General features: G+C 39.8%; 1 protein-coding gene across 2 annotated transcripts in view; it reads left to right on the forward strand.

Moving 5' to 3' along the window:
• ARMC10 (armadillo repeat containing 10) overlaps positions 1-25,266 on the forward strand; it is a 68,963-nt gene that overhangs the window by 12,203 nt on the left and 31,494 nt on the right. Inside the window, exons 2-4 of one of the 2 annotated variants that reach the window (XM_081535820.1) lie at positions 16,753-16,901; positions 19,704-19,838; positions 22,902-23,078. In XM_081535820.1, coding sequence (XP_081391946.1) covers positions 16,753-16,901; positions 19,704-19,838; positions 22,902-23,078 — 461 coding nt within the window. The remainder of the gene's footprint in view (positions 1-16,752; positions 16,902-19,703; positions 19,839-22,901; positions 23,079-25,266) is intronic. The other variant, XM_081535821.1, reaches the window with a different exon arrangement.

The following is a 25,266-nucleotide window of genomic DNA, read 5'->3' on the forward strand; positions in this document are numbered from 1 at the left end:
CCTTGGAATTTCCTAAGGGATGTGAGTGGAAAAGGTGATTTTTAATGTTGATGAGGTGACTTTTGGAAAGCACTGAAGGTTGGGGGCTGATTGCTAGTGGAGCTAACTTTGTGATTAGAGGGTTGGAACGTTCAGTCCCACTTTCCCCTGACCTCTGAGCTGGTGAGAGGGGCTGGAGGTTGAATCTGTCACCAGTATCCAACAATTTAATCAGTTGTGCTAATGTAAAGAAGTTTCTATAAAAACCCAAAAGGAGGTAATTCTTTTGTTCGTTTCTTCTTCTGTTGTTATTTTCCTTTATGATTTGATAATTTCCTGTAGTGCTTATGGGGCTTCCCTGATAGTTCAGTTGGTAAAGAATCCACCTGCAATGCAGGAGACCCTGATTTGATTCCTGGGTCAGGAAGATCCGCTGGAGAAGGGAAAAGCTACCCACTCCAGTATTCTTGGGCTTCCCTTGTGACTCAGCTGGTAAAGAATCCGTCTGCAATGCGGGAAACCTGGATTCAGTTTCTGAGTTGGGAAGATCCCCTGAAGAAGGGAAAGGCTCCTACTCCAGTGTTTTGGCCTGCAGAATTCCGTGGACTGTATAGTCCATGAGGTTGCAAAGAGTCAAACACGACTGAGTGACTTTCATGGTAGTGGTTGTAACAGTCTATTTTAAGTTGACAACAGCTTTCAGTTTAAATGTATGCATTCTAAAGCTCTGCATTGTTACTCTCCCCACCTGCAACACACACACTTCTGTGTTTTTGATGCCACAGTTTGCATCTTTTTAGTTTGTGTATCCCTTAACAAAGGCTTCCCTGGTGGCTTAGAAGGTAAAGAATTTGCCTGCAGTACAGAGACCCCGGGTTGAAATTCCTGGGTTGGGAAGAGCCCCTGGAGAAGGGAATGGCTATCCACTCCAGTATTCTTGCCTGGAGAATCCCATGGACAGAAGAGCCTCGCAGGCTACCACAAAGAGTTGGATAGGACCTAGTGGACTAAGCTCACAGGAAAGGCCAGTGTAGTGGTGTTGAATTCCTTCAGTTTTTGCTTGTCTGGAAAATCCTTTATCTCTCCTTCATTTATGAAGGACAGCTTTACTGGATACAGTATTCTTAGTTGACAGTTCTTTAAGCATTTTGAATACATGATGCTCCTCCTTTCTGGCCTTCAAGGTTTCTGCTGAAAAGTCTGCTGTTATTCTAATGGGGGTTTTCCTTGGATGTAACAAGTTGTTTTTCTCTTACTGCTTTTAAAATTCTCCCCTCATCTCGTAATTTTTGTGTTTTAATTATAATGTGTCTTGTGGTTCTCTTGTGTTCCTCCTGTTTGTAACTCTCTGCTTTATGGATCTGGTTTTCCTTCCCCAGGTTAAGGAAGTTTTCATCCATTATTTCTTCAAATAAATATTCTGCCTCTTTCTCCTCTTTGGGATCCCTGTAAGGTAAATGTTGATCCACTTGATGTTATCTTCACTTTTTCTTTTTTCTTTTTTCATTTTTCTGTTCAGATTGGATGAGTTTCACTACATTTAGAGTTCCATGATCCTTTTTTTACTTCATGTAGTGTGCTGTTGAACCCTTCTAACTTCTTTTTCAGTTCATTTATTGCATTCTTCAGCTCTATGGCTTCTTTTAAAAATTTGTTTTAAATTGGAGGATAATCGTTTTTCAATGTTGTGTTGGTTTCTGCCATACGACATTGTGAATCAGCCATGAATAAACTCTTACTTCTGTTTAGTCCTTTTTTATATTTCCTTTCCCTCTGTTGAAGTTCTTGTTGTGTTCATTCATTCTCCCAAATTTGGTATGCATCTTTATGACCATTACTTTCAACTCTCTATCAGGTAAATTACTTACCTGCATTTTGTTAAGATTTTTTCTGATGTTTTGTTTTGTTCTTTCCTTTAGAACATATTCCTCTCTTTCTTCATTTGGCTTGATTCTCTGTTGGTTTCTATGTATTAGATTGAAACAACCATCTTTCTCATTTTAAAGGTCTTGTGTAGGAGATGAACCTTATAGTTCAACCTTGCCCCAGCTCTTAGCTGTTTCTCAAAACTTGTGATTGTCCAAACAGCTTGTTTTACTTTTATTAGCTCCTAGTATTTGATGATGTGCCAAGAGCTGTCAGTGTCCCAAGAGGAGATTCTCAGTAAACCCCTAAGTGAAGATTGACTGGAAGCCAGACCCTAAGGTAGCAACTTTTAAACTATGCAAATGTACTTCTTTGGGGGGAAGTCTGAAAGATGGGTGTTTCTGTCTGTACCTTCTTTACTAAGCTGTGGAATGGCAGCCAGCTAAGTACCGTTTCCTTGTTTGCTACTGTCTTATTGAATCTGTGAACATAAGCCCCACTGACCACCAGAGCCAGGTGATCAAGGGGTGTCCCTTGGGTGGCAGCCCCAAACCAGAGGCATACACAAACTCCTTTCTGGGAAATACCAGTGACCTACAGCAAGGCAGGGAGAGAGTGCAGAGATGGCACCTGTCCTCCCCGTCCCTGGAGAGCCTTGCTCTTGGTTTCTTTCATTGAAAATGTTGGTTTCCGTCTTTTGCCTCTCCTGTGTCCTTGGGGGTTAGCCACGATGATTCTGTAGAAACGCTTTAGGTTACTCTCTCTGAATTCACTGTAGCCTTGTGAGTCTTGTGAATGCAAGTCCTGTTAACTTTCAAAGCTAGTGTTTTGGGGGACTCATCTCTCAGGTGGAAGTCTTAAAAGTTGGGGCATAAGATGGGGACCCTAAACCCCTTGCTCCTCAGGGAGAAGCTGGGAGTTGTCAGTTCCTTCCCAGTTGTGTGTCCCTGAACCAGGGGTGGGGTTGATGGTGACAGTGTCTCAGCCTTTCCTACCTGTTTCCCAGTGAGTTGTTTTCTCATTTGCCCAGTGTATAGGAATCGCTCAGTTTCAAGATTTTGTTCACAGGAAATTGTTTCATATGTAGCTGTAGATTTGGTATGTCCACATAGGAGGTGAGTTCAAGATCTTCCTATGTGACTATCTTGAACAAGAACCAAGTGGTCTTTTGTCTTAAACTTTAAGAAAAATTTAATTCCTGTTCTGTTAACGCTGTTTGAGAGCTTGAAAGAGATGGAAATAGTCCCAATTCATTCAGCAACCTGATCCCCAACCTGACAAGAATAGCATGAAAAAACTGTAAATCTATCTCAATTGTGAATAAAGATATACAAATATTAAATAAAATACTAACAAATTAAACCCATTACACAGTTAATGTAATAATATTCCAAAACTGAGTATATTCTTTGCAGCCAAAGATGGAGAAGCTCTATACAGTCAGCAAAAACAAGATCAGGAGCAGACTGTGGCTCAGATCATGAACTCCTTATTGCCAAATTCAGACTTAAATTGAAGAAAGTAGGGAAAACCACTAGACCATTCAGGTATGACCTTAATCAAATCCCTTATGATTATACAGTGAAAGTGACAAATAGATTTAAGGGACTAGATCTGATAGAGTGCCTGATGAACTATGGACAGAGGTTCGTGACAATGTACAGGAGACAGGGATCAAGACCATCCCCATGGAAAAGAAATGCAAAAAAAGCAAAATGGCTGTCTGAGGAGGCCTTACAAATAGCTGTGAAAAGAAGAGAAGTGAAAAGCAAAGGAGAAAAGGAAAGATATTCCCATCTGAATGCAGAGTTCCAAAGAATAGCAAGGAGAGATAAGAAAGCCTTCCTCAGCGATCAATACAAAGAAATAGAGGAAAACAACAGAATGGGAAAGACTAGAGATCTCTTCAAGAAAATTAGAGATATCAAGGGAACATTTCATGCCAAGATGGCCTCAATAAAGGACAGAAATAGTATGGACCTAACAGAAGCAGAAGATATTAAGAAGAGGTGGCGAGAATACACCGAAGAACTGTACAAAAAAGATCTTCATGACCCGGATAATCACGATGGTGTGATCACTCACCTAGAGCCAGACATCCTGGAATGTGAAGTCAAGTGGGCCTTAGAAAGCATCACTACGAACAAAGCTAGTGGAGGTGATGGAATTCCAGTTGAGCTATTTCAAATCCTGAAAGATGACACTGTGAAAGTGCTGCACTCAATATGCCAGCAAATTGGAAAACTCATCAGTGGCCACAGGACTGGAAGAGGTCAGTTTTCATTCCAATCCCAAAGAAAGGCAATGCCAAAGAATGCTCGAACTACTGCACAACTGCACTCATCTCACACACTAGTAAAGTAGTGCTCAAAATTCTCCAAGCCAGGCTTCAGCAATACGTGAACCGTGAACTTCCAGATGTTCAAGCTGGTTTTAGAAAAGGCAGAGGAACCAGAGATCAAATTGCCAACATCCGCTGTATCATCAAAAAAGCAAGAGAGTTCCAGGAAAACATCTATTTCTGCTTTATTGACTATGCCAAAGCCTTTGACTGTGTGGATCACAATAAACTGTGGAAAATTCTGAAAGAGATGGGCATACCAGACCATCTGACCTGTCTCTTGAGAAACCTGTATGCAGGTCAGGAAGCAACAGTTAGAACTGGACATGGAACAACAGACTGGTTCTAAATAGGAAAAGGAGTACGTCAAGGCTGTATATTGTCACCCTGCTTATTTAACTTATATGCAGAGTACATCATGAGAAACGCTGGGCTGGAAGAAACACAAGCTGGAATCAAGATTGCTGGGAGAAATTTCAATAACCTCATATATGCAGATGACACCACCCTTATGGCAGAAAACGAAGAAGAACTAAAGAGCCTCTTGATGAAAGTGAAAGAGGAGAGTGAAAAAGTTGGCTTAAAGCTCAACATTTAGAAAACTAAGATCATGGCATCTGGTCCCATCACTTCATGGGAAACAGCTGGGGAAACAGTGGAAACAGTGTCAGACTTTATTTTTTTGGGCTCCAGAATCGCTGCAGATGGTGATTGCAGCCATGAAATTAAAAGACATTACTCCTTGGAAGGAAGGTTATTACCAACCTAGATAGCATATTAAAAAGCAGAGGCATTACTTTGCCAAAAAGGTCCATCAAGTCAAGGCTATGGTTTTTCCAGTAGTCATGTATGGATGTGAGAGTTCGACTGAAGAAAGCTGAGCACCAAAGAATTGATGCTTTTGAACTGTGGTGTTGGAGAAGACTCTTGAGAGTCCCTTGGACTGCAAGGAGATCCAGCCAGTCCATCCTAAAGGAGAACAGTCCTGGGTGTTCATTGAAAGGACTGATGTTGAAGCTGAAACTCCAATACTTTGGCCACCTCATGCAAAGAGCTGACTCATTGGAAAAGACCCTAATGCTGGGAAGGATTGAGGGCAGGATGAGAAGGGGGCAACAGAGGATGAGATGGCTGGATGGCATCATCGACTCAATGTACATGGGTTTGGTTAGACTCCGGGAGTTGGTGATGGACAGGGAGACCTAGCATGCTGCTATTCATGGGGTCGCAAAGAGTCCGACACGACTGAGCGACTGAACTGAACTGAACTGAACTGATTCTAAGACCAAGTTGATGTAAAGGGAGGATCCAAATTGGGAAACGGATTGATGTAATTTTTTGCATAAATAGATTAAAAGCAAAAGCACATAATGACCTCATAATTAGAAAGCCATTTGATACAACCTTGTAAATCAGCTATACTTCAATTTTTTTTTTAAGTTGCATTAGAAAGATATTTCAAGGGGAAGTCCCTGGTGGTCCAGTGGTTAGAGCTCTGTACTTTCCCTGCCGAGGGCCTGGATTCGATCCCTGGTCAGGAAACTAAGATCCCACAAGCTGTGTGGCATAGTCAAAAAGGAAAAAAAAAAGAGAGACATTTGAATATCATTGTTTCTAATAAAAACAGCAAGTTAGAAATAAATAGAAGGCAGTATTCTTAAGTTGTGAGGAACATCCATCAAAAACCAAAAGCAAACATTCTGTTTCATGGTGAAACACTGCTAGCATCCTTATTAAATTCAGGAGCAAGAGAAGTATGGGACTTTACTGGAGGGCCAGTGGTTAAGGCTCCACACTTCCACTGCAGGGGGTACAGGTTTGATCCCTGGTCAGGGAACTTTAAGATCCCACATGCTACATGGCATGGCCAAAAATAAACAAAAACAACAGGAGAAGGGTACCTGATGTCACAACTGTTATTCAGCATTGTCCTGGAGTCTTTGGTAGCTTGATAAGAAAGGAAAAACTGGATGAATATTAGAAAGGAGGCAAAAGTATAATTAGTGAATGACATAATGATTTACTTGGAAAAACCTAAGAGAATAAACTGAATAACTTTGGAAACAAGAAGAGTTGAATAAAGTAATTTGAATGCAAGATAAATATACCCTATAGCTTTTTATATATAAGCAGTAACGAATTCAAAATATAATTGAAAAGATTTTATGATAGGTATAAAATCTTTAAAAGCTAGGAACACATCTAGCAAGAAGCCTATACGAAGATAATTTTTTATGAAGGACATAGACTCCATAAAGAGAAAAACATACTATGTTCCTGATTGGAATGATTCTGTATGGTAACAGTTATCTTGAAATTTATCTTATTAGAATGTTATTATTTGGTAGTTACTTTTCTTTGAGAATTGTAATGTCTCCTCAGTTTACTTGAAGAGATGGTGAACTACTGAACCTAAAATTCTTTCACTGTCTTACTAATATAAAGCTAAGTGGAGAACTGGGACATACATACCTGACCGCTACTGCTACTGCTAAGTCACCTCAGTCGTGTCCGACTCTGTGCGACCCCATAGATGGCAGCCCAGCAGGCTCTGCCATCCCTGGGATTCCCCAGACAAGAACAGTGGAGTGGGTTGCCATTTCCTTCTCCAATGCATGAAAGTGAAAAGTGAAAGTAAAGTCGCTCAGTCGTGTCCGACTCTTAGCGACCCCATGGACTGCAGCCTACCAGGCTCCTCCATCCATGGGATTTTCCAGGCAAGAGTACTGGAGTGGGGTGCCATTGCCTTCTCCACATACCTGACTGCCTCACCTATATAATAGCAATTCGAAAACTAATCAGTTGAAAAGCTGGATATTTGATCATCACCGTCCTCTAAACCTTTTAGACTTTAAGGCTTATGTTCTTTACTGAAAAAGTAAAACGTGATTTTTATTAAAAATTCAAGCAGACACCCACCAGTGGGCTGACACCAACTTTGGGAACCCCAAGACCCCGCATCCACTCATAAGTGAGCCAGCGGTAGCTTTGGGCCTGAACCCCACTCACCAGCTGCCGGATACTTTGGACTTCTTAGCCAGCCGCCCCAGAAATCAATTCCACCCACCAGAAGACCAGTGTTAGATCTGGGAACCCCAGCCCTGTGGTCACTCATCCCAGAACCAAGCTCTTCCCACCAGTGAGCCAGCACTAGGCCTGGGACTCCCAGAGTTTTGCAGCCAGCTATCTTATGGCCCTGGCCACCAACTGGATCAAGGGTTAGCCACACCTACCAGACCACCACAGTAGTCAACCCTCCACAACAGAAGAACCCATGCCCCCCCATGTAGGGAGCACCCCTAGGGATTATAACTCTGGTGACCAGAAGGAGTATGCTGTTGGAACCCATAAGGTGTCTCCTACATAAGACCGTTTCTCCAAGGTCAAGAAACGTAACCAGCATACCAGATAAATAGAAATAAAGACAGTAAATCAGGCAAAAATGTGACAAAGGAACATATTCCAAAGAAGAAACAAGGTAAAACCCCAGAAGAACTAAATGAAGTGGAGATAGCCAGTCTGCCCAATAAAGTGTCTGAAATAATGATAAAGATGATTAAGGAACTTGGGAGAAGAATGGATGAGTACAGTGAGAAGTTTAGCAAACTAGAAGATGTAAAAAAGACCCAAACAGAGCTGAAAAAGACAACAACTGATTTAAAAAATATACTACAAAAAAATCAACAGAAGAAGAATAGGTTAGTGAGCTGGAAGACAATATAGTGGCAATTATCAAAGCTGAACAGGGAAAAAAAAAAGTAGTTTGAGAGACCTCTGGGACAACATTAAGCACACTAATATTCACATTATGGCAGCGGTCCCCAAACTTTTTGGCACCAGGGACCAGTTTCATAGAAGACAATTTTTCCATGAATGGTGGGCAGTTGGTGGTTTTGAGATAATTCAGGCACATTACATTTATTGTGCACTTTATTTCTATTATTACATCAGCTTCACCTCAGATCATCAGGCATTAGATCCCGAAGGTTGGGCACCCCTCAATCATGGTGTCCTGGAAGGATAAAAAGAGAAAGGGGCAAAGAACATATTTAAAGACATAATAGTTGAAATCCCTCCTAACCTGGGAGAGGAAACAGACGTCCAAGTCCAGGAAGCAGAGAGACTTCTAAACAGGATCACCCAAAGGAGATCAGTCCTGGGTGTTCATTGGAAAGACTGATGTTGAAGCTGAAACTCAATACTTTGGCCACCTGATGTGAAGAGCTGACTCATTTGAAAAGACCCTGATACTGGGAAAGATTGAGGGCAGGAGGAGAAGGGGACGACAGAGGATGAGATGGTTGGATGGCATCACCGACTCAATGAACATGAGTTCAGGTAAACTCCAGGACTTGGTGATGGACAGGGAGGCCTGGTGTGCTACAGTCCCTGGGGTCCCAAAGAGTTGGACGCAACTGAGTAACTGAACAGAACTGAACTGAAAGAGGGTCACACCAAGAAACATTGTAATTAAGATAACAAAAAATAAGATAGAGAATATTAAAAGCTCCAAGGGAAAAGCAACAAGTTCCATGCAAGCGAATTCCAGTATGTCTATCAGCTAACTTTTCAGCACAAACTCTGCAGACCAGAGGGAAGTGGGACAATATATTTAAAGTCGTGCAAAGGAAAAACCTACTTGGCAAGGCTGTTGCTCAGATTTGATGGAAAGAATGAAAATTTTAGAAACAAGCAAAAGCTGAGTTCAGCACTACCAAATCAGCTTTATAAGATGTTTTTTAATTGTTTTTTTTTTTATGTTGGAGTATAGTTGATTTACAATATGTGTTAGTTTCAGGTGTACAGCAAAGTGATTCAGTTATACATATATCCCTTCTTTTTCAGATTCTTTTCCTATCCAGGTTATTACAAAATACTGAGTTCCCTATGCTACACAGTAGATGGTTGTTGAGCATCTATTTTATATATAGTAGTGTGTATATCGGAGAAGGCAATGGCACCCCACTCCAGTACTCTTGCCTGGAAAATCCCATGGACGGAGGAGCCTGGTAGACTACAGTCCGTGGGGTCGCTAAGAGTCGGACACGACTGAGCGACTTCACTTTCACTTTTCCCTTTCATGCACTGGAGAAGGAAATGGCAACCCACTCCAGTGTTCTTGCCTGGAGAATCCCAGGGACAGCAGAGCCTGGTGGGCTGCCGTCTATGGGGTCGCACAGAGTCGGACACGACTGAAGCAACTTAGCAGCAGCAGCAGCAGCAGTGTGTATATGTTATTTCCAGTCTACCAATTTATCCCTCCTCCCCGCCTTTCCCCTTTGGTAGCCATAAGTTTTTTTGTTTTTGTTTTTTAATTTTCCTGGGTCTGCCAAGAACGCAGTCTAGGGTTTGTGTTCTTGTGGTCAGCAGTTTTCATCTGCTTTCTGTAAAAACAACTTGGGAATGTGTGTCAGGCCTTTATCTGTATCTTTCAATGAACTAGGAGTTTGGTGATTCTGTTATGTGGCAGGATTATAGTCTAAATTGTTACCCGTTCCTTAGCCCAACAGCTGTTCTTTGTTTCTTCTCATTTCCCAATCATTAACTGTTGAGTAAGCATTTTACTTCAAAAGACAAAGGCACGGGCTTGTACACAGTTTCAGAATGATCATCTCTAGGTCCATCCAAAGAAATGTTAGTGCAAATGGCATTATTTCATTCTTTTTTATAGCTAAGTAATATTCCATTGTATATATGTACCACATCTTTTTCTCTTCCTTTGTGGATGGGCATTTTGGTTACTTCCCTGTCTTGGCTATTGTAAATAGTGCTGCAGTGAACAGTGGGGTACATATACCTTTTTGAATTACTTTCTCCAGATAATATACCCAGGAGTGGGCTTGCTAGATTATGTGGTAGCACTATTTTTAGTTTTTTAAGGAACCTCCATTCTGTTCTCCACAATGGTTGTACCAATTTACATTCCCACCAACAGTGTTTAGGACGAGGCCCTTTTCTCCAAACCCTCTGCAGCATTTTTGTTTGTAGATTTTTTGATGATGGCCATTCTGACAAGTATGAGGTGATACTTCCATGTAGTTTTGATTTGTATTTCTCTAATAATCAGTGACATTGAGTATCTTTTCACATGCTTTTCGACCATCTGTATGTCTTTGGAGAAATGTCTATTTAGATCCTCCGCCCATTTTTTTGGTTAGATTTTTTTCTTTTTTTTTTTAATACTGAGCTGCATGTGAGCTGTTTGTATATTTTGGAGACTAACCCCTTGTCAGTTGCTTTGCTTTCAAGTATTTTCTCCTATTCTGTGGGTTATCTTCTTGTTTTCTTGATGGTTTTATTTTTGTTTTTACTTTCATTACTCTAGGAGGTGATTCAGAAACAATATTGCTGCGATAGGTCTCAGAGAGGATTCTGCCTAGATTTTCCTCTTAAGAGTTTTATAGTATCTGGACTTATTTTTAAATTTTGAGTTTATTTTTGTGCATGGTGTTAGGGAGCATTCTAATTTCATCCTTTAACATGTTGCTGTCCAGTTTGCCCAGCACCCAATGTTAAAGAGACTGTGTTTTCTCTATTGTATATTGTTGCCTGCTTTTTGTAGTTGACCATTGGTGCATGGGGCTTCCCTAGTGGTTCAGACGGTGAAGAATCCGCCTGCAGTGTGGGAGACTTGGGTTCGATCCCTGGGTCGGGAAGATCCCCTGGAGGAGGGCATTCTTGCCTGGAGAATCCCCATGGACTGAGGAGTCTACTGGGCTACAGTCCATGGAGTTGCAAAGTCAGACATGACTGAGCAACTAAGCAAAGCACAGCACATCGGTGCATGGGTTTATCTCTGGAGTTTTATCCTGTTCCATTGATCTATATTTCTGCTTTTGTGCCAGTAACATTGTTTTGATGACTCTAGCATTGTAGTGTAGTGTGAAGTCAAGAAACTTGATGCCTCCAGCTCCATTTTTCTTTCTCAAGATTGGTTTGACTACTTGGGGTCTTCTGTGTTTCCATACAAATTGTAAAAAAAAATTTGTTCTAATTCTGTGAAAAATGCCATTGGTAGTTTGTTAGGTATTGAATTTAATTGGTAGATTGCTTTGCTTAGTCTAGTCATTTTAATGATACTGATTCATCCAACCCAAGAACATGGTTTATCTTTCCATCTGTTTGTGTCATCTTCAGTGTCTTTCATCAGTCTTACACTTTTCAAAGTACAAGTCTTTTATCTCCTTAGGTAAGTTGTTTCTTGGTATTTTATTCTTTGTAATGTGAGGGCAAATGGGATGTTTTCCTTAATTTGTTGTTCTGATCTTTCTTTGCTAGTGTATAGAAATGTGACAGATTTCTGTTTTTTAATTTTGTATCCTGCAACTTAACCAAATTCATTGATGAGCTTTAGTAGTTTTCTGGTAATGTCTTTAGGAATTTCAAAGTATAGTATCGTGTCATCGACAAACAGTGAATTTTACTTCTTCTTTTCCTCTTTCGATTCCAAAATTTTATTTCTTTTTCTTCTCTGATTTCCCGTAGATATGCCTTTAAAAATTATGTTGAATAATAGTGGTGAGAGTGGATATCTTTGTCTGGTTCCTGACCGTAAAGGAAATGCTTTTGGTTTTCACCATTGAGATTGATGTTTACTGTGAATTTGTCATATATGGCCTTTATTATGTCGGGCTTTCCAGGTGGTGCAGTGGTAAAAAAATCTACCTGCCAATGCAGAAGACAGAAGAGATGCAGGTTTGATCCCTGGGTTGGGAAGATCCCCTGGAGTAGGAAATGGCAACCCACTCCAATATTCTTGCCTGGAAAATTCCATGGACAGAGTAGCTGGGTGGACTGTAGTCCATGGGGTTGCAAAGAGTCAGACATAAGTGAGCCCATCCTAAATATATATAGAGAGAAGGGGAGGGGGAGTTTCCCTCTCTGCCTCCTTTCTGGAGAGTTTTTTTTTTTTTTTTTTTAATAATCACAAACAGGTATTGAATTTTGTCAAAAGCTTTTTCTGCATCTATTGAGATGGTCATAGTATTTTTTATTAGTCAGTTTGTTGAAGTGGTGTATCACTTTGATTGATTTGTATATGTTGAGGAATCCTTACATCCCTGGGATAAATCCCACTTGGTAGAATTTGCTTATGAAGCCATCTGGCCCTGGACTTTTGTTTCTTGGGAGCTCTTTAATCACAGTTGCAATTTCGGTACTTGTGATTGGTCTATTCATATTTTCTGTTTCTTCCTGGTTCAGTCTCAGGACATGGTACCTTTCCAAGAGGTTGTCCATTTTATTGGCATATAGACTACTACTTGTAGTAGTCTCTTATGATCCTTTGTATTTCTGTGATGTCAGTTGTAACTTCTTTTTCATTTATAATTTTATTGATTTGAGACCATCTCCCACTTAATTGGGCAGCAGGCACATGAAAAGATACTCAACGTTGCTAATTGTTAGAGAGATGCCAATTAAAACCACAATGATATATCATCTCACATCTGTCAAAATGGCTGTCATCAAAAAGGCCACAATTAACAGATGCTGGTGAGGATGTGAGAAAAGGGAATCATTATACACTGTTAGTGAGAGTGTAAATTGGTGCAGCCACTGTCAAAAACAGTATGGAACTTCCTCATAAAACTAAAAATGAGACTACCATATGATCCAGCAATTCCACTCTTGGATATGTATCAAGAGACATAAAAATGCTTTAAGGTTGGCACTGTTGTTACTCAGTCACTAAGTCATGTCTGACTCTTTGCAGCCGCATGAACTGCGGCACTCGGTGCTTCCCTGTTGTTCACCACCTCACAGAGTTTGCTCAGAGAGCAAACTCAGATTCATGTCCATTGAGTCGGTGTTGCTGTTTAACTATCTCATCCTCTGCCACCCTCTTCTCCTTTTGCTTTCAATCTTTCCCAGCATCAGGGTCTTTTCTAATGAGTTGACTCTGCATCAGATGGCCAAAGTATTGGAGCTTCAGCATCAATCCTTCCAATGAATATTCAGGGTTGATTTCCTTTAGGATTAACTGGTTTGATCTTCTTGCAGTCCGAGAGACTCTCAAGAGTCTTCTGCAGCACCACAATTTAAAAGCATCATTTCTTTGGCACTCAGCCTTCTTTATGGTCCAACACTCATATCTGTATATGACTACTGGAAAAACCATAGCTTTGACTAGACGGACCTTTGTAGGCAAAGTGATGTCTTTGTTTTTTAATATGCTATCTAAGTTTGTTATAACTTTCCTTCCAAGAAGCAAGCATCTTTTAATTTCATGGCTGCAGTCACCATCTGCAGTGATTTTGGAGCCCAAGAAAATAAAATCTGTCACTGCTTCTACTTTTTCCTTTTCTATTTGCCATGAAGATGGGACTGGATGCCATGATCTTAGTTTTTTGAATGTTGAGTTTTAAGCCAGCTTTTTCACTCTCCTCTTTCACCCTCATCAAGAGACTCTTTAGTTCCTCTTTGCTTTCTGCCATTAGTGTGGTATCATCTGTGTATCTGAGGTTGTTGATATTTCTTCAGACAATCTTAATTCCAGTTTGTGATTCATCCAGCCTGGCATTTCACATGATGTACTCTGCATAGAAGTTAAATAAACAGGGTGACAGTATACAGCCTTTTTGTACTCCTTTCTCAATTTGGAACTAGCCCATTGTTCCATATAAGGTTCTAACTATTGCTTCTTGACCTGAATACAGGTTTATCAGGAGACAGTTTGGTCTGGTATTCCCATCCCTTGAAGAATTTTTCACAGTTGTGATCCTACACAGCCAAAGGCTTTATCGTAGTCAATGAAGCAAAAGTTAGATTTTTTTTTTTTTTGGAATTCTTATGTTTTCTCTGTGATCCAGTGAATGTTTGCAATTTGATCTCTCGTTCTTCTGCCTTTTCTAAACCCAGCTTTAGAAATGGGTACATCTGGAAGTTCTCAGTTTATGTACTGCTAAAGCCTGGCTTGAAGGATTTTGAGCATAAGCTTACTAGCATGCGAAATAAGCATAATTGTCTGGTAGTTTGAACATTCTTTGACACTGCCCTTCTTTGGAATTGGAATGAAAACTGACCTTTTCCAGTCCTGTGGCCACTGCTGAGTTTTCCAAATTTGCTGGCATATTGAGGGCAGCATTTTAACAGCATCATCTTTTAGGATTTGAAATAGCTCTGCTGGAATTTCATCACCTCCACTAGCTTGGTTTGTAATAATGCTTCCTAAGTCCCACTTCACTTCACACTCCAGGATGTCTGGCTCTAGGCGAGTGACCACACCATCGTGATTATCCAGATCATTAAGAGCTTTTTTGTACAGTTCTTCTGTGTATTCTTGCCATCTCTTCTTAATCTCTTCTGCTTCTGTTAGGTCTTTACTGTTTCTTTTCTTTATCGTGCCCATCCTTGTATACAATGTTCCCTTGATAACTCCAATTTTTTTTGTAAGAGATCTCTAGTCTTTCCCATTCTATTGTCTTCCTGTTCTTTCCACTGTTAACTCCCTTGCAATAGATGAAGAAACTGAGGCTTGGAGAGGTTATGTCTCTCAGCTGGTAAATAGCTTAGCTGGAATTTGAACTAGACTTAACCTTGGCTTACTTTTAACTACCACATTACACCTCCTTCTTTCAAGAGAAAATTCTCTGCTTTAACCCTTTTCTCTATAAAATTTTATTTGGTTATTCATTAATAATTTATATATCTATAAAACCTTTTAATGGTTTGTGGGAAAATGTATGAGGAAGTTATAGACTTTGAAATAGTTTGGAGGTCTGAATGAGTTAAATGTATCCTTTTTATGCCATGTGTACATGTATAAAATTACACAACTTCAGGGCTGCATAGGGACTTTTGGAATCATTGTCGTGTTTGACCAGCCTTATTTTACATATGAGAAAACTGAGACCCCAAAGAGGTTAGGTGGTTGCCTGCAGCTTTGTGTTTTCACTTCTCTTGTCTCTGCTACTAACTCCTGTGTGATGTTAGGCAAATCCTTAAATGATCCTGATCTCAGTTTTCTTGTGTGTAAAAACACTTTTGGATGAACCCCCAAAAGTCTTTCCATATGACAGTCTGTGTTTTTTATCATTCTTTCACTTACCTTTTCAAATATCGTTTGGGTGAAATACTTGTATAAGGTGTAAATGAGGTGGGTAGTGGGTTCAGGAGTAAAAGCATGGTCCAGAGGTTCTGATTATAAGATATGGGAGTGAGAATCTGCTCCCTCTTTGGCTTTTAGATTTTCCTAATAGTTGATTTCTTATTTGGCTTCTTCAGGGCATCAGATCACCTATTGGTTCTCAAAATCTAAGCTTGTTCCTTTACCTCATATTTGTCTGTGATTCCTCTTTAAGCAATATATTCTATTTTAATATAATAATATGTGTTTATTGTAAAAAAAGAAAAGAAAAAACAAGAAAGAACTCACGAGCACAGGGTAGAAAGTAAGTCATTTGTAATCCCAGGACCCAAAGATGATAAATTTAATAGTTTGAGACACATTTTACTTTTTAGGATTTGATGAATTATTGTGGGTGGTTAGAGAGAAGTATAAAGCAAAGATGCCCTTGGTTTGGGAAACCGGGTAGATAGCGGTCTCATTCAGTGAGGTAGAGATAGAGATGGAGTGAGCCTAGTAGATTTGTGTGGGAAGGCGATGTATTCAGGATAGAGTACAGTTAGTTGGCGGTGTCTTTAAGGAACCTAAATTGAAGTGCCAGTTAGTAAGTTGATTTATATAAATTAAGCTCCAGAAATAGAGTTTTAACTTGGGGATTAGGATTGAGGAGTCATCAGCATATAGATGAGCACAGCTCTGATATCATACAGCAGCACCTATTGTAAATTGCAACACCCTGCCCCCCGCCCCGGCACAACTCCACGGAGGGCAGTGTATTGTGGACACTTGTGCTGTCTGACCTGTATTCATAGCTTAATTTGGAAAGAATCATGTTCCATGTTTATAACACAATGACTGCATTATACAAATGGTTTCTTTTTTTCCTGTGGAGATTTCTGTAAAGAGGATTTTTTAAAACGTCCAAGCTTTAAACTTCAAAACTTCCTGAGCGGATCCAGCATTTGACTGCTCGCCCTTTTCCTTAGAATGACAGCTTCTGTCATCACTCCCAGTTGGACTGTTCTTCTAGCATCACAGTCGTCATGCCTTGCTCACAGAAACTGAACAAAAGCGCCTCGCTAGCAGCATGATTGGGTCCCTCGCATAGCTTTTCCTCTGGCCTGTGATCGGAGCAATTCTCCCAAATGCAAATTCTGTTCCTTAATGAAGCTATGCCTGTGGGAAGTGTTCCACTGGATGGGTGTACCTGATTTTTAGAAAGAAGAAACAGGAAATGCTGTTGGCATGCAGTGCCTTATTAAAAGAAAAGAGAAGTACCAAGAGCATCGGCTAATTTCTTAAAACCTATAAGGCTCAGTATTCCATCTGTAAATTGAGGATCATAATAGTATCTTCTTCCAAGGAATCACTTGACGATTAAATGAGTTTAGGTATATAAAGTGCTCAAAACTGTGCCTGGCATCAGAATATGATTCAGGATTGTCCCTTTAAGTCTTATATTGATTTTAAATGAACTTTAAATAACTTTATTCTTATGTAGAAGACTTAACCAGCGGATCATATGATGACACCCTAAATGCTGAACAAGTTCAGAAACTCCTTTACCTGCTTGAATCAACTGAGGATCCTGTCATTATCGAACGAGCTTTGGTCACTCTGGGTAACAATGCAGCCTTTTCAGCCAACCAAGTGAGTACCCTAGTCTCTGTAAACATGCTCCTTCCATTCTCACATGCCAGCAGTAATTGTGACTCTGATAAGTTACTTAACCTTCCAGAGCCTCAATTTTTTCATCTATATATAGTATGGTTATGGATATCTACAAAATAATGTTTGTTTACTTCTAAAAAACATAGCCTGATAGTAATACGATTAGTAATCAGATTGTCTATATCTATGAAGTTGGTCAGCAGCATCACGTTTGTAATAAGTGTATCTAGTCAGTGCCTGGAAAATCCCATGGATGGAGGAGCCTGGTAGGCTGCAGTCCATGGGGTCGCTAAGAGTCGGACACGACTGAGCGACTTCCCTTTCACTTTTCCCTTTCATGCACTGGAGAAGGAAATGGCAACCCACTCCAGTATTCTTGCCTGGAGAATCCCAGGGACGGCGGAGCCTGGTGGGCTGCCGTCTATGGGGTCGCACAGAGTTGGACACGACTGAAGCAACTTAGCAGCAGCAGCAGCAGTCAACACTTAGTATCATTGCATGGCCTTTTTAATTATTCACAACTCAGCAGTGCTGCAGTAAAGCAACAGAAGCATCTGACATTTAAGTATGTGCTTTACATTGTGCAAAGGGCTGACAAGGATGGTTCTGAAGCAGGTGTTCCCTGGACCACGCTCTGACAACAATGGACTAGTGTAAATGTAAATGGCTTCTGCTTCCCCCCAACCTCCCGTGGAGAAAGAGTAAAACAGTTTTTGTCATTATTTTCAGCTAATGCCCTTTGTTAACCTACTCATGAATGCAAAATTTTGAATTTATACTTCATTTCAGTCCATCTTTATCCATCATGTCAAGGTTAGCTCTGGAGATAGATAGGGAGATATAAAGAATATATATGTATTATGTACATTTCCGTTATAAGTGACAGACCCCAACTTAGGTTATTTTAAAATGAAAAGGGAAAATACTGAGCTCAGTTAACTTGGATGTCCAAGAATAGCTTTGGTTTGAGACACAAGTGTGAATAGAGATCAAGGTTACAGAAAGCATAATCAGACCTCTCTCTCACTGTCTTTTGACTGCTTGCCCCTATTTCATTTTGTGTAATGATTTTTGTCTCTCTGGCCACAAAGAGGTTTTCTTCACAGGGATGGAAAGAAAGCCACTGGCCTCTCAAGCTTTCATCTTGGACCCTCATGATCTAAAAGGTGGAGTCACTCTACTAGTATCGAGCGCCAACCCTTTGGCTCGATTGTCGGGCTGGCCGGGGCCATGGTTAGCAGGTCCTGGCTCACATGCAGACAAAAACAGCAGGGAGGGTGTGAACACAGTTGACCAGCAGTCTCACCAGGAACTGTATGGGATAGAGGAGGTGCTGTGTCTGTCCCAGTAGAAAGAGGGGTGCCGGGCAGACAAAAATAACAGATGGTGACTAGCTTATTAGCATGCCTATATTGAGGTATTTCTGATGCCATTGTTTTATATTCCTTTGAAACAAACTGTAGTCAGAGTGGGTGAGAAGCCACTGGTGAACAAGTACCTTCTTGGGTGATAGGAGTTGGTGTCCCTTGTCATCAGTTATGGTGCCTTCATGTGCTTTTATACAACAGTTTTTTTGTTTGTTTAAGATTGTCTCCTAGTAACCACAAGTCCTTAGGAAGAACCTGAAATTGCAGAGGGAAAGCTCCTTTATCTCTTTTCTTGATGGAACAGCATGTTTTGACCTGATAGGAGTCATTTTCAGCTTATGTTTCTTGTAGGAAATGAAGTATTATGCCTCTTTCAATGTTGGGATGAAGACACATAATATTTAGTGTTGTAGTTGGTTGTGAGAAATCCCCAGATTATTTTTTCTATGAAAATTTGGGCATCATTTCTAAACTGTGTGGAACTTTTAATTCATCAGGATGTTAATAAGTGTTCCTCCCCTCCCACAATTGAAAAATGATCTTCTTTTTGGATAAAGTTTATAGAAGTACAATATTCAATACTCCCCTCTTGGAGATTCCAATCACATGACTATAGGATTGCATCACAGTAAAGAGACATGTTTACTCTTGTTATAACCAGTGTTTCTCAAACTTACTTATCTATGAAACCTACTTTTCAAATGAGACTTTTGGTTGCACTTGGTTTTCGTTGATGCATGTGGGTTTTCTCTATTTGCTATGAACACGGGCTTTTCATTGCAATGGCTTCTCTTGTCATGGAGCACAGGCTCTAGGCGCACAGACGTCAGTAGTTGCAGCATGCGGGCTTAGGAGTTGTGGCACATGGGTGTAGTTGCTCCATGGCATGTGGAATCTTCCCGGACCAGGTATTGAACCTGTGTCCTCTGCATTGGCAGGTGGACTCTTAAACCACTGTACCGCCAGCAAAGTCCCAAATCTCCTTTTTAAAAAATGGCACATCTGTTTACATCTTGAGGGATTAGTGTTCCAAAGTATTCATTTCCGCAAAACACTAGTTTTGTTCTAAATCTTAATGCATTTCCAAATTGCCCTGTAAGAGATAACTTATTTCAAAGTAAAATTATTTTGTTTATAAACTACTTTGAGATCACGGTAATAGCTCTACAAATCTTCATTGTATATCTCCATGCTATAGTTTAAATATTACATATATTAATAATTTATTTTCAGTTAGTTTCTTTAGCTGTAAAATTATGGGTATTAAACTTTTTTTACAAATAGGAATTAGAGGTTGTATATGGGAACATTATTTCCGAAGAGTCATTAATTTTTATTTGTATTTGTAGATGCAAAGAATGTAATAAAGGGGAGGTTGCATATTGAAGTCATGGTTCTGTTTTTTCCCTCCTAGATCGTTATTCGTGAATTGGGTGGTATTCCAATCGTTGGAAGCAAGATCAACAATCCCAATCAGAGTATTAAAGAGAAAGCTTTAAATGCACTGAATAACCTGAGTGTGAATGTTGAAAATCAGATCAAGATAAAGGTAAGTTACCTGAAATTACAAAAGGTAAGGTTTTCTAATAAATGAGAGAGGAAAAAAAGGTAAGTAATGAAATTTTAGTAGATCATACTTTATAGCTGTTAGCCAAGAATTTATTATTGAATTTATTATTATAAAGCCAGATTTATTTCTGGCTTTATTGAGATAGAATCAACATAAATATTATATAAGTTTAAGGTATAAAACATGATTTGATACATGTATGTATTGTAAAATGATTACCACTACTGCAGAGCGTTGGGCTTTCCAGGTGGTGCTAGTGGTAGACAACCTGCCTGCCAATGCAGGTAGACGTAACAAACATGGGTTCGATCCCTAGTTTGGAAAGATCCCCTGGAGGATGGCACGGCCACCCACTTCAGTATTCTTTTCTGGAGAAGCCCATTGACAGAGGAACCTGGTGGTCTATGGTCCATAGGGTCACAAAGAGTTGGACATGACTGAAGCGACTGAGCATGCATGCACTATATAGCAGTAGCTGTCACCTCCATCACCTCGTAATTACCTGGGTGTGTGTGTGTCATGAGAACGTTTGAGATCTACTCTCTTAGCATGCAAGTATACAATATAGTATTGTGAAGTATAGTTATCTTGCTATACATTAGAGCCCAGAATGTATTCATTTTATAACTTTTAAGTTTATATACTTTGATCAGAATCTCCCCTTTTCCTTCACCTGAACACGCTACTCGCTGTTTCTGTGCGTTTGACTTTTTCGTATTCCACATATAAGATCATGCAGTGTTTGTTTTTTCTGACTTATTTCACTTAGCATAATGCCCTCAGTCCATCCATTTCTCACAAATAGCAGAATTTCCTTCCTTTTTTATAGTGAATAATATTCCATTGTATATACAGATTACATTTCCTTTATCCATTTGTCCATAAATTGACATTTAGGTTATTTCTGTGCCTTGGCTGTTGTGAGTCATGCTGCAGTGAACATGGGGGCACAGATACTGCTTTGAGATAGCACTTTTGTTTCCTTTGGATCTATACCCAAAAGTGGGATGCTGAACCATATGACAGTTATATTTTTAATGTTTTGAGGAATATCCATACTGGTTTCCATAGTGGCTGCACTAACCACCAACAGTACACAAGGGTTCCTTTTTCTCTTCTTGCCAATACTTGTTACTTTGTGACTTTTTGATAATAACCGTTCTAATAAGTGTGAGGTGATATTTCACTGTGATTTTGATCTGCATTTCCCTGATGATTAGTGATGTTGACCATCTTTTCATAAACCTGTTGACCATTTGTATGTCTTTGGGAAGATGTCGATTCAGATTTTCTGCTCATTTTTTATGCAGAATAAGAGGAGGAAGGCATCTGAACTAGCCAGTAAGAAGTGCAGTGAGTGGACTTTTGAATTTGACATTCAGTTTAATCTAAGTGTGAAAAACGAACCAGGCCAAAGTCAGATAATATCAGTAGAAAGACACAATAAGTTAGGAAATAACGTTAATTCAACTTTTATTGAGCTCGTGCCCTGTGTTGCAGAGTTTAGAAATGAACGTGATTAATTCTTGTAAGAAAGCTAGAAAGAGGGATAAGGGAAGTCCAAAAAGAATTGTAATTCAAGGCAGAACATGATGAAATACTTTAAGGAAAAATGCAAGTAAAATGTTGTTGAATACACAGAAAGGAGAGTTTTCATTCAGAAGTTTCTGTAAAAGGTAGAGCCCCAGCTGGCTCATAAAACTGTCCAAGGTTTCTACAGCCAGAATTGAGGAATGAGGGAATCCCAAGAGAAAGGAGCAAGGTGAGGTAAGCAAACTCCAGGAATAACTGAGGTGGCCTGTTTGGTAATCTTGTTGCTAGAACTGAAGTGAAGAAAAGATTCAGAGGCAAAAAGGATGTAAATGCTTAGCACATTTTAGGAAATGCTTGGAAAGACAGGAGCATCCTATGAAAATATATGATTTATAATAAGCTAAGGAAATGCCATTTTTTAAAGGATGGATGCATAATGAAATTGTGACCCAGAACAGATTGATTTGTAAATATCATTTGGATTTTGAAACCAGATTAGAAATTTAATCTCTTTGTTTTACTTACGCAATTTGCTTTACTGCCATCATTTTCATTTCTGTGGTAACATGAATACATTTGGAAATTTTTTAAAGTTAGTACTGGCTTATGGGGCAGTTGGTAATTCCTTAGCATTTTATATTAGGGAATTTTTCTTACCAATTAGAACTTTTGATGAAGTTCAGACTTAGATGAATACTGATTACTTGTGAGACATAATTATTTCAAGCTGGAGGGCTCATGGCCAGACATAGAAAATAGAGTTTCAGAAAATTTTCTGTCCCCCTAGGTTTAGTCTAGATCTATCGTGTGTGACATGGGCATACTACTAGCATTGCATTAGTTTTAGCCAGTGGTGGTGTACAGTATTATGAAGGAGAAATTCATCTACATATATGTCATAAATAACAACCTTGGACCAAATAGAGTTTGCCTGTGCTTACTCATAAAAGAAAGAGCTCTGAAGAAAAGCTCTATTCAGTGTCCCCCTCAATTCTTTACTTCTAACATGTTGTGCTCCTAGATCTTACAGTTCAGGTACACACTATGGTACAAAATGTCACCACAGATCTTCCTCCTTATCCTGACATGCCCAGACACAGAAAGGTAGACAGAATTGGGAGACCCCCAACAAGTGAGAGGCCCCCCACTGATTTTGAGAGCATGGTCTCTGGGTCTGGACATTTGCTCCACTGTCTTGTTATATTGGGCAGAGAATCCAAGCTTCTTGAAGGGTTTACAGTCCTTATCTATAAAATGACCATAATACCACTGTCTCATTAGTTGTCTTAGGGCTGAAGTGAGTATATCTGTAAAATGCTCAGTGCCTGCTATTAACTAGGGAAATTAAAAAAAAAAGAGTTACCCACGTTTGAGATCTTGATAGAAATGCCATCTTTCTTAAAGAGTCAGTCTCATCCTAAACAAGCACCTGATTCCAGTGTGCAAGAGTTACGGTTTAATAGGAAAGTTTTGGAGATTCTAAGAAGATCCCCCTTTTCCCATCTTCAGGTATACATCAGTCAAGTCTGTGAGGATGTCATCTCTGGCCCCCTGAACTCTGCTGTGCAACTGGCTGGACTGAGGTTGTTAACAAACATGACAGTGACCAATGACCACCAGGACATGCTTAGCAGTTACATTACAGACCTGTTCCACGTGTTGGTCACAGGAAATGGAAGCACCAAGGTATGAAGGAAATGGTGATTATTTGCAGTACAAACAGCTATTGCATCCATGTTACTAAGATTGAAATTCATTTTACAAGTCACCTGTCTTTTTGTTTGTTTGGGTTTTTCTTTTTTTTTTTTTTTTTTTAATAAATTTATTTATTTTAGTTGGGGGCTAATTACTTTACAGTATTGTAGTGGTTTTTGCCGTACATTGACATGAATCAGCCATGGGTTTACATGTGTTCCCCATCCTGAACCCCTCTCCCACCTCCCTCCCCATCCCATCCCTCTGGGTCATCCCATTGCACCAGCCCTGAGCATTTGTCTCATGCATCGAACATGGAATGGTGTTCTGTTTCACATATGATAATATACATGTTTCAATGCTATTCTCTCAGAACGTCCCACCCTCACCTTCTCCCTCAGAGTCCATAAGACTGTTCTATGCATCTGTGTCTCTTTTTCTGTCTTGCATATAGGGTTATCGTTACCATCTTTCAAATTCCATATATATGCATTAGTATACTATATTGGTGTTTTTCTTTCTGGCTTACTTCACTCTGTATAATGGGCTCCAGTTTCATCCATCTCAATAGAACTGATTCGAATGTATTCTTTTTAATGGCTGAGTAATATTCCATTGTGTATATGTACCACAGCTTCCTTATCCATTCGCCTGCTGATAGACATCTAGGTTGCTTCCATGTCCTGGCTATTGTAAACAGTGCTGCGATGAACATTGGGGTACATGTGTCTCTTTCAATTCGGTTTCCTCAGTTGTGTATGCCCAGCAGTGGGATTGCTGGGTCATATGGCAGTTCTCTTCCCAGTTTTTTAAGGAATCTCCACACTGTTCTCCATAGTGGCTGTACTAGTCTGCATTCCCACCAACAGTATAAGAGGGTTCCCTTTTCTCCACACCCTCTCCAGCATTTATTGCTTGTAGCAAGTCACCTGTCTTAAGTTGATGATCCTCAAAAAGAGAGAAAGTTTAAAATTTATTATTAAAAACCATTCATGGGCCCAAGAAAGTATATTATTTTTATATCCTAACACTGAATTTCAAAATTAACTTATGAAAATGGTCTGTTATTTCTCTTATCAAAAGAATGATATTCATTTGGTTTTATGAAAATCAGTTTCCTCTTGACAAAAGGAGCTAGTGTTGACTGCACCAGATACAGGACTATTGTGATAAAAGGAGACTTTGAGTGCCAGTGCTGGCAATCCCAACCTCCTGATTTATCCCTCCCACTTACCATTCCCCTTTGGTCACCATAAGTTTGTTTTCTAAGTCTGTGGGTCTGTTTCTATTTGGAAAATGTAGTGTATTTGTATAAATGTTCGTTTCCATCTCTCAGTGATGTACACTGTGTTTCTCTGACTGATGTACTTCTATTAGTATGATCATCTCCAGGTCCATCCCTGTTGATGCAGTTGACATTCATTCTTTTTTTATGGCTGAGTAATAGTCCATTGTATATATTTACCACATCTTTTTTATCCACCCATCTGTGGACATTTTGGTGGCTTGCACATCCTGACTATTGTAAATACAGCTGCAGTGAAGGTTGGGGTACATGTCTCTTTTCAAGTTATGATTTTCTCTGGATATATGCCCAGGAGTGGGGATGTGTGATCATTTGGTAGCGCTTTTTTTAGTTACTTAAGGAACCTCCATACTGTTCTCCATAGTGGCTGTTACCAATTTAAAATCCACTAACAGCCTGAGAGGGTTCCCTTTGCTCAATGTCCTACCCAGCACGTATCCACTGTAGACTTGTTGATAATGGTCATTCTGGCTGGTGCAAGGGAAATGACCACAACATGTCAGAGGCGACCAGGCACTACAGGTCCAAGGGGAGCTCATTTGCTGGCACCTCCTTCCCAGTCCCTTAACAGTCCACATTTGGGGACCAAGGCTGCTTAGGCTTCAGGAATGTGAACCAGCCTACGAACCTGAAGCCAGAGAGGGATATAGTAGGCATTTTTTTTTTCTTTTGATTTTTAGATTCTATTGGATTATAGTTGATTTACACTGCTGTGTTTAAGTGTTTGGTAGCTTGATCCAGTTATATGTAGACATACCTGTGTGTTTTGGGGTTATTTTCCCATGTAGGTTATTAGTGTGTCAAGTCAAAATTCCTGTGCTATCAGCTAGGTCCTTGTTGATTACCTGTTTCATTTCTGTTAGTGGGTATGTG

This window comes from Giraffa tippelskirchi, chromosome 10 (assembly GCF_054371585.1).
Source record: "Giraffa tippelskirchi isolate mGirTip1 chromosome 10, T2T-mGirTip1v1.2.pri, whole genome shotgun sequence".
Classification (NCBI taxonomy): domain Eukaryota; kingdom Metazoa; phylum Chordata; class Mammalia; order Artiodactyla; family Giraffidae; genus Giraffa; species Giraffa tippelskirchi.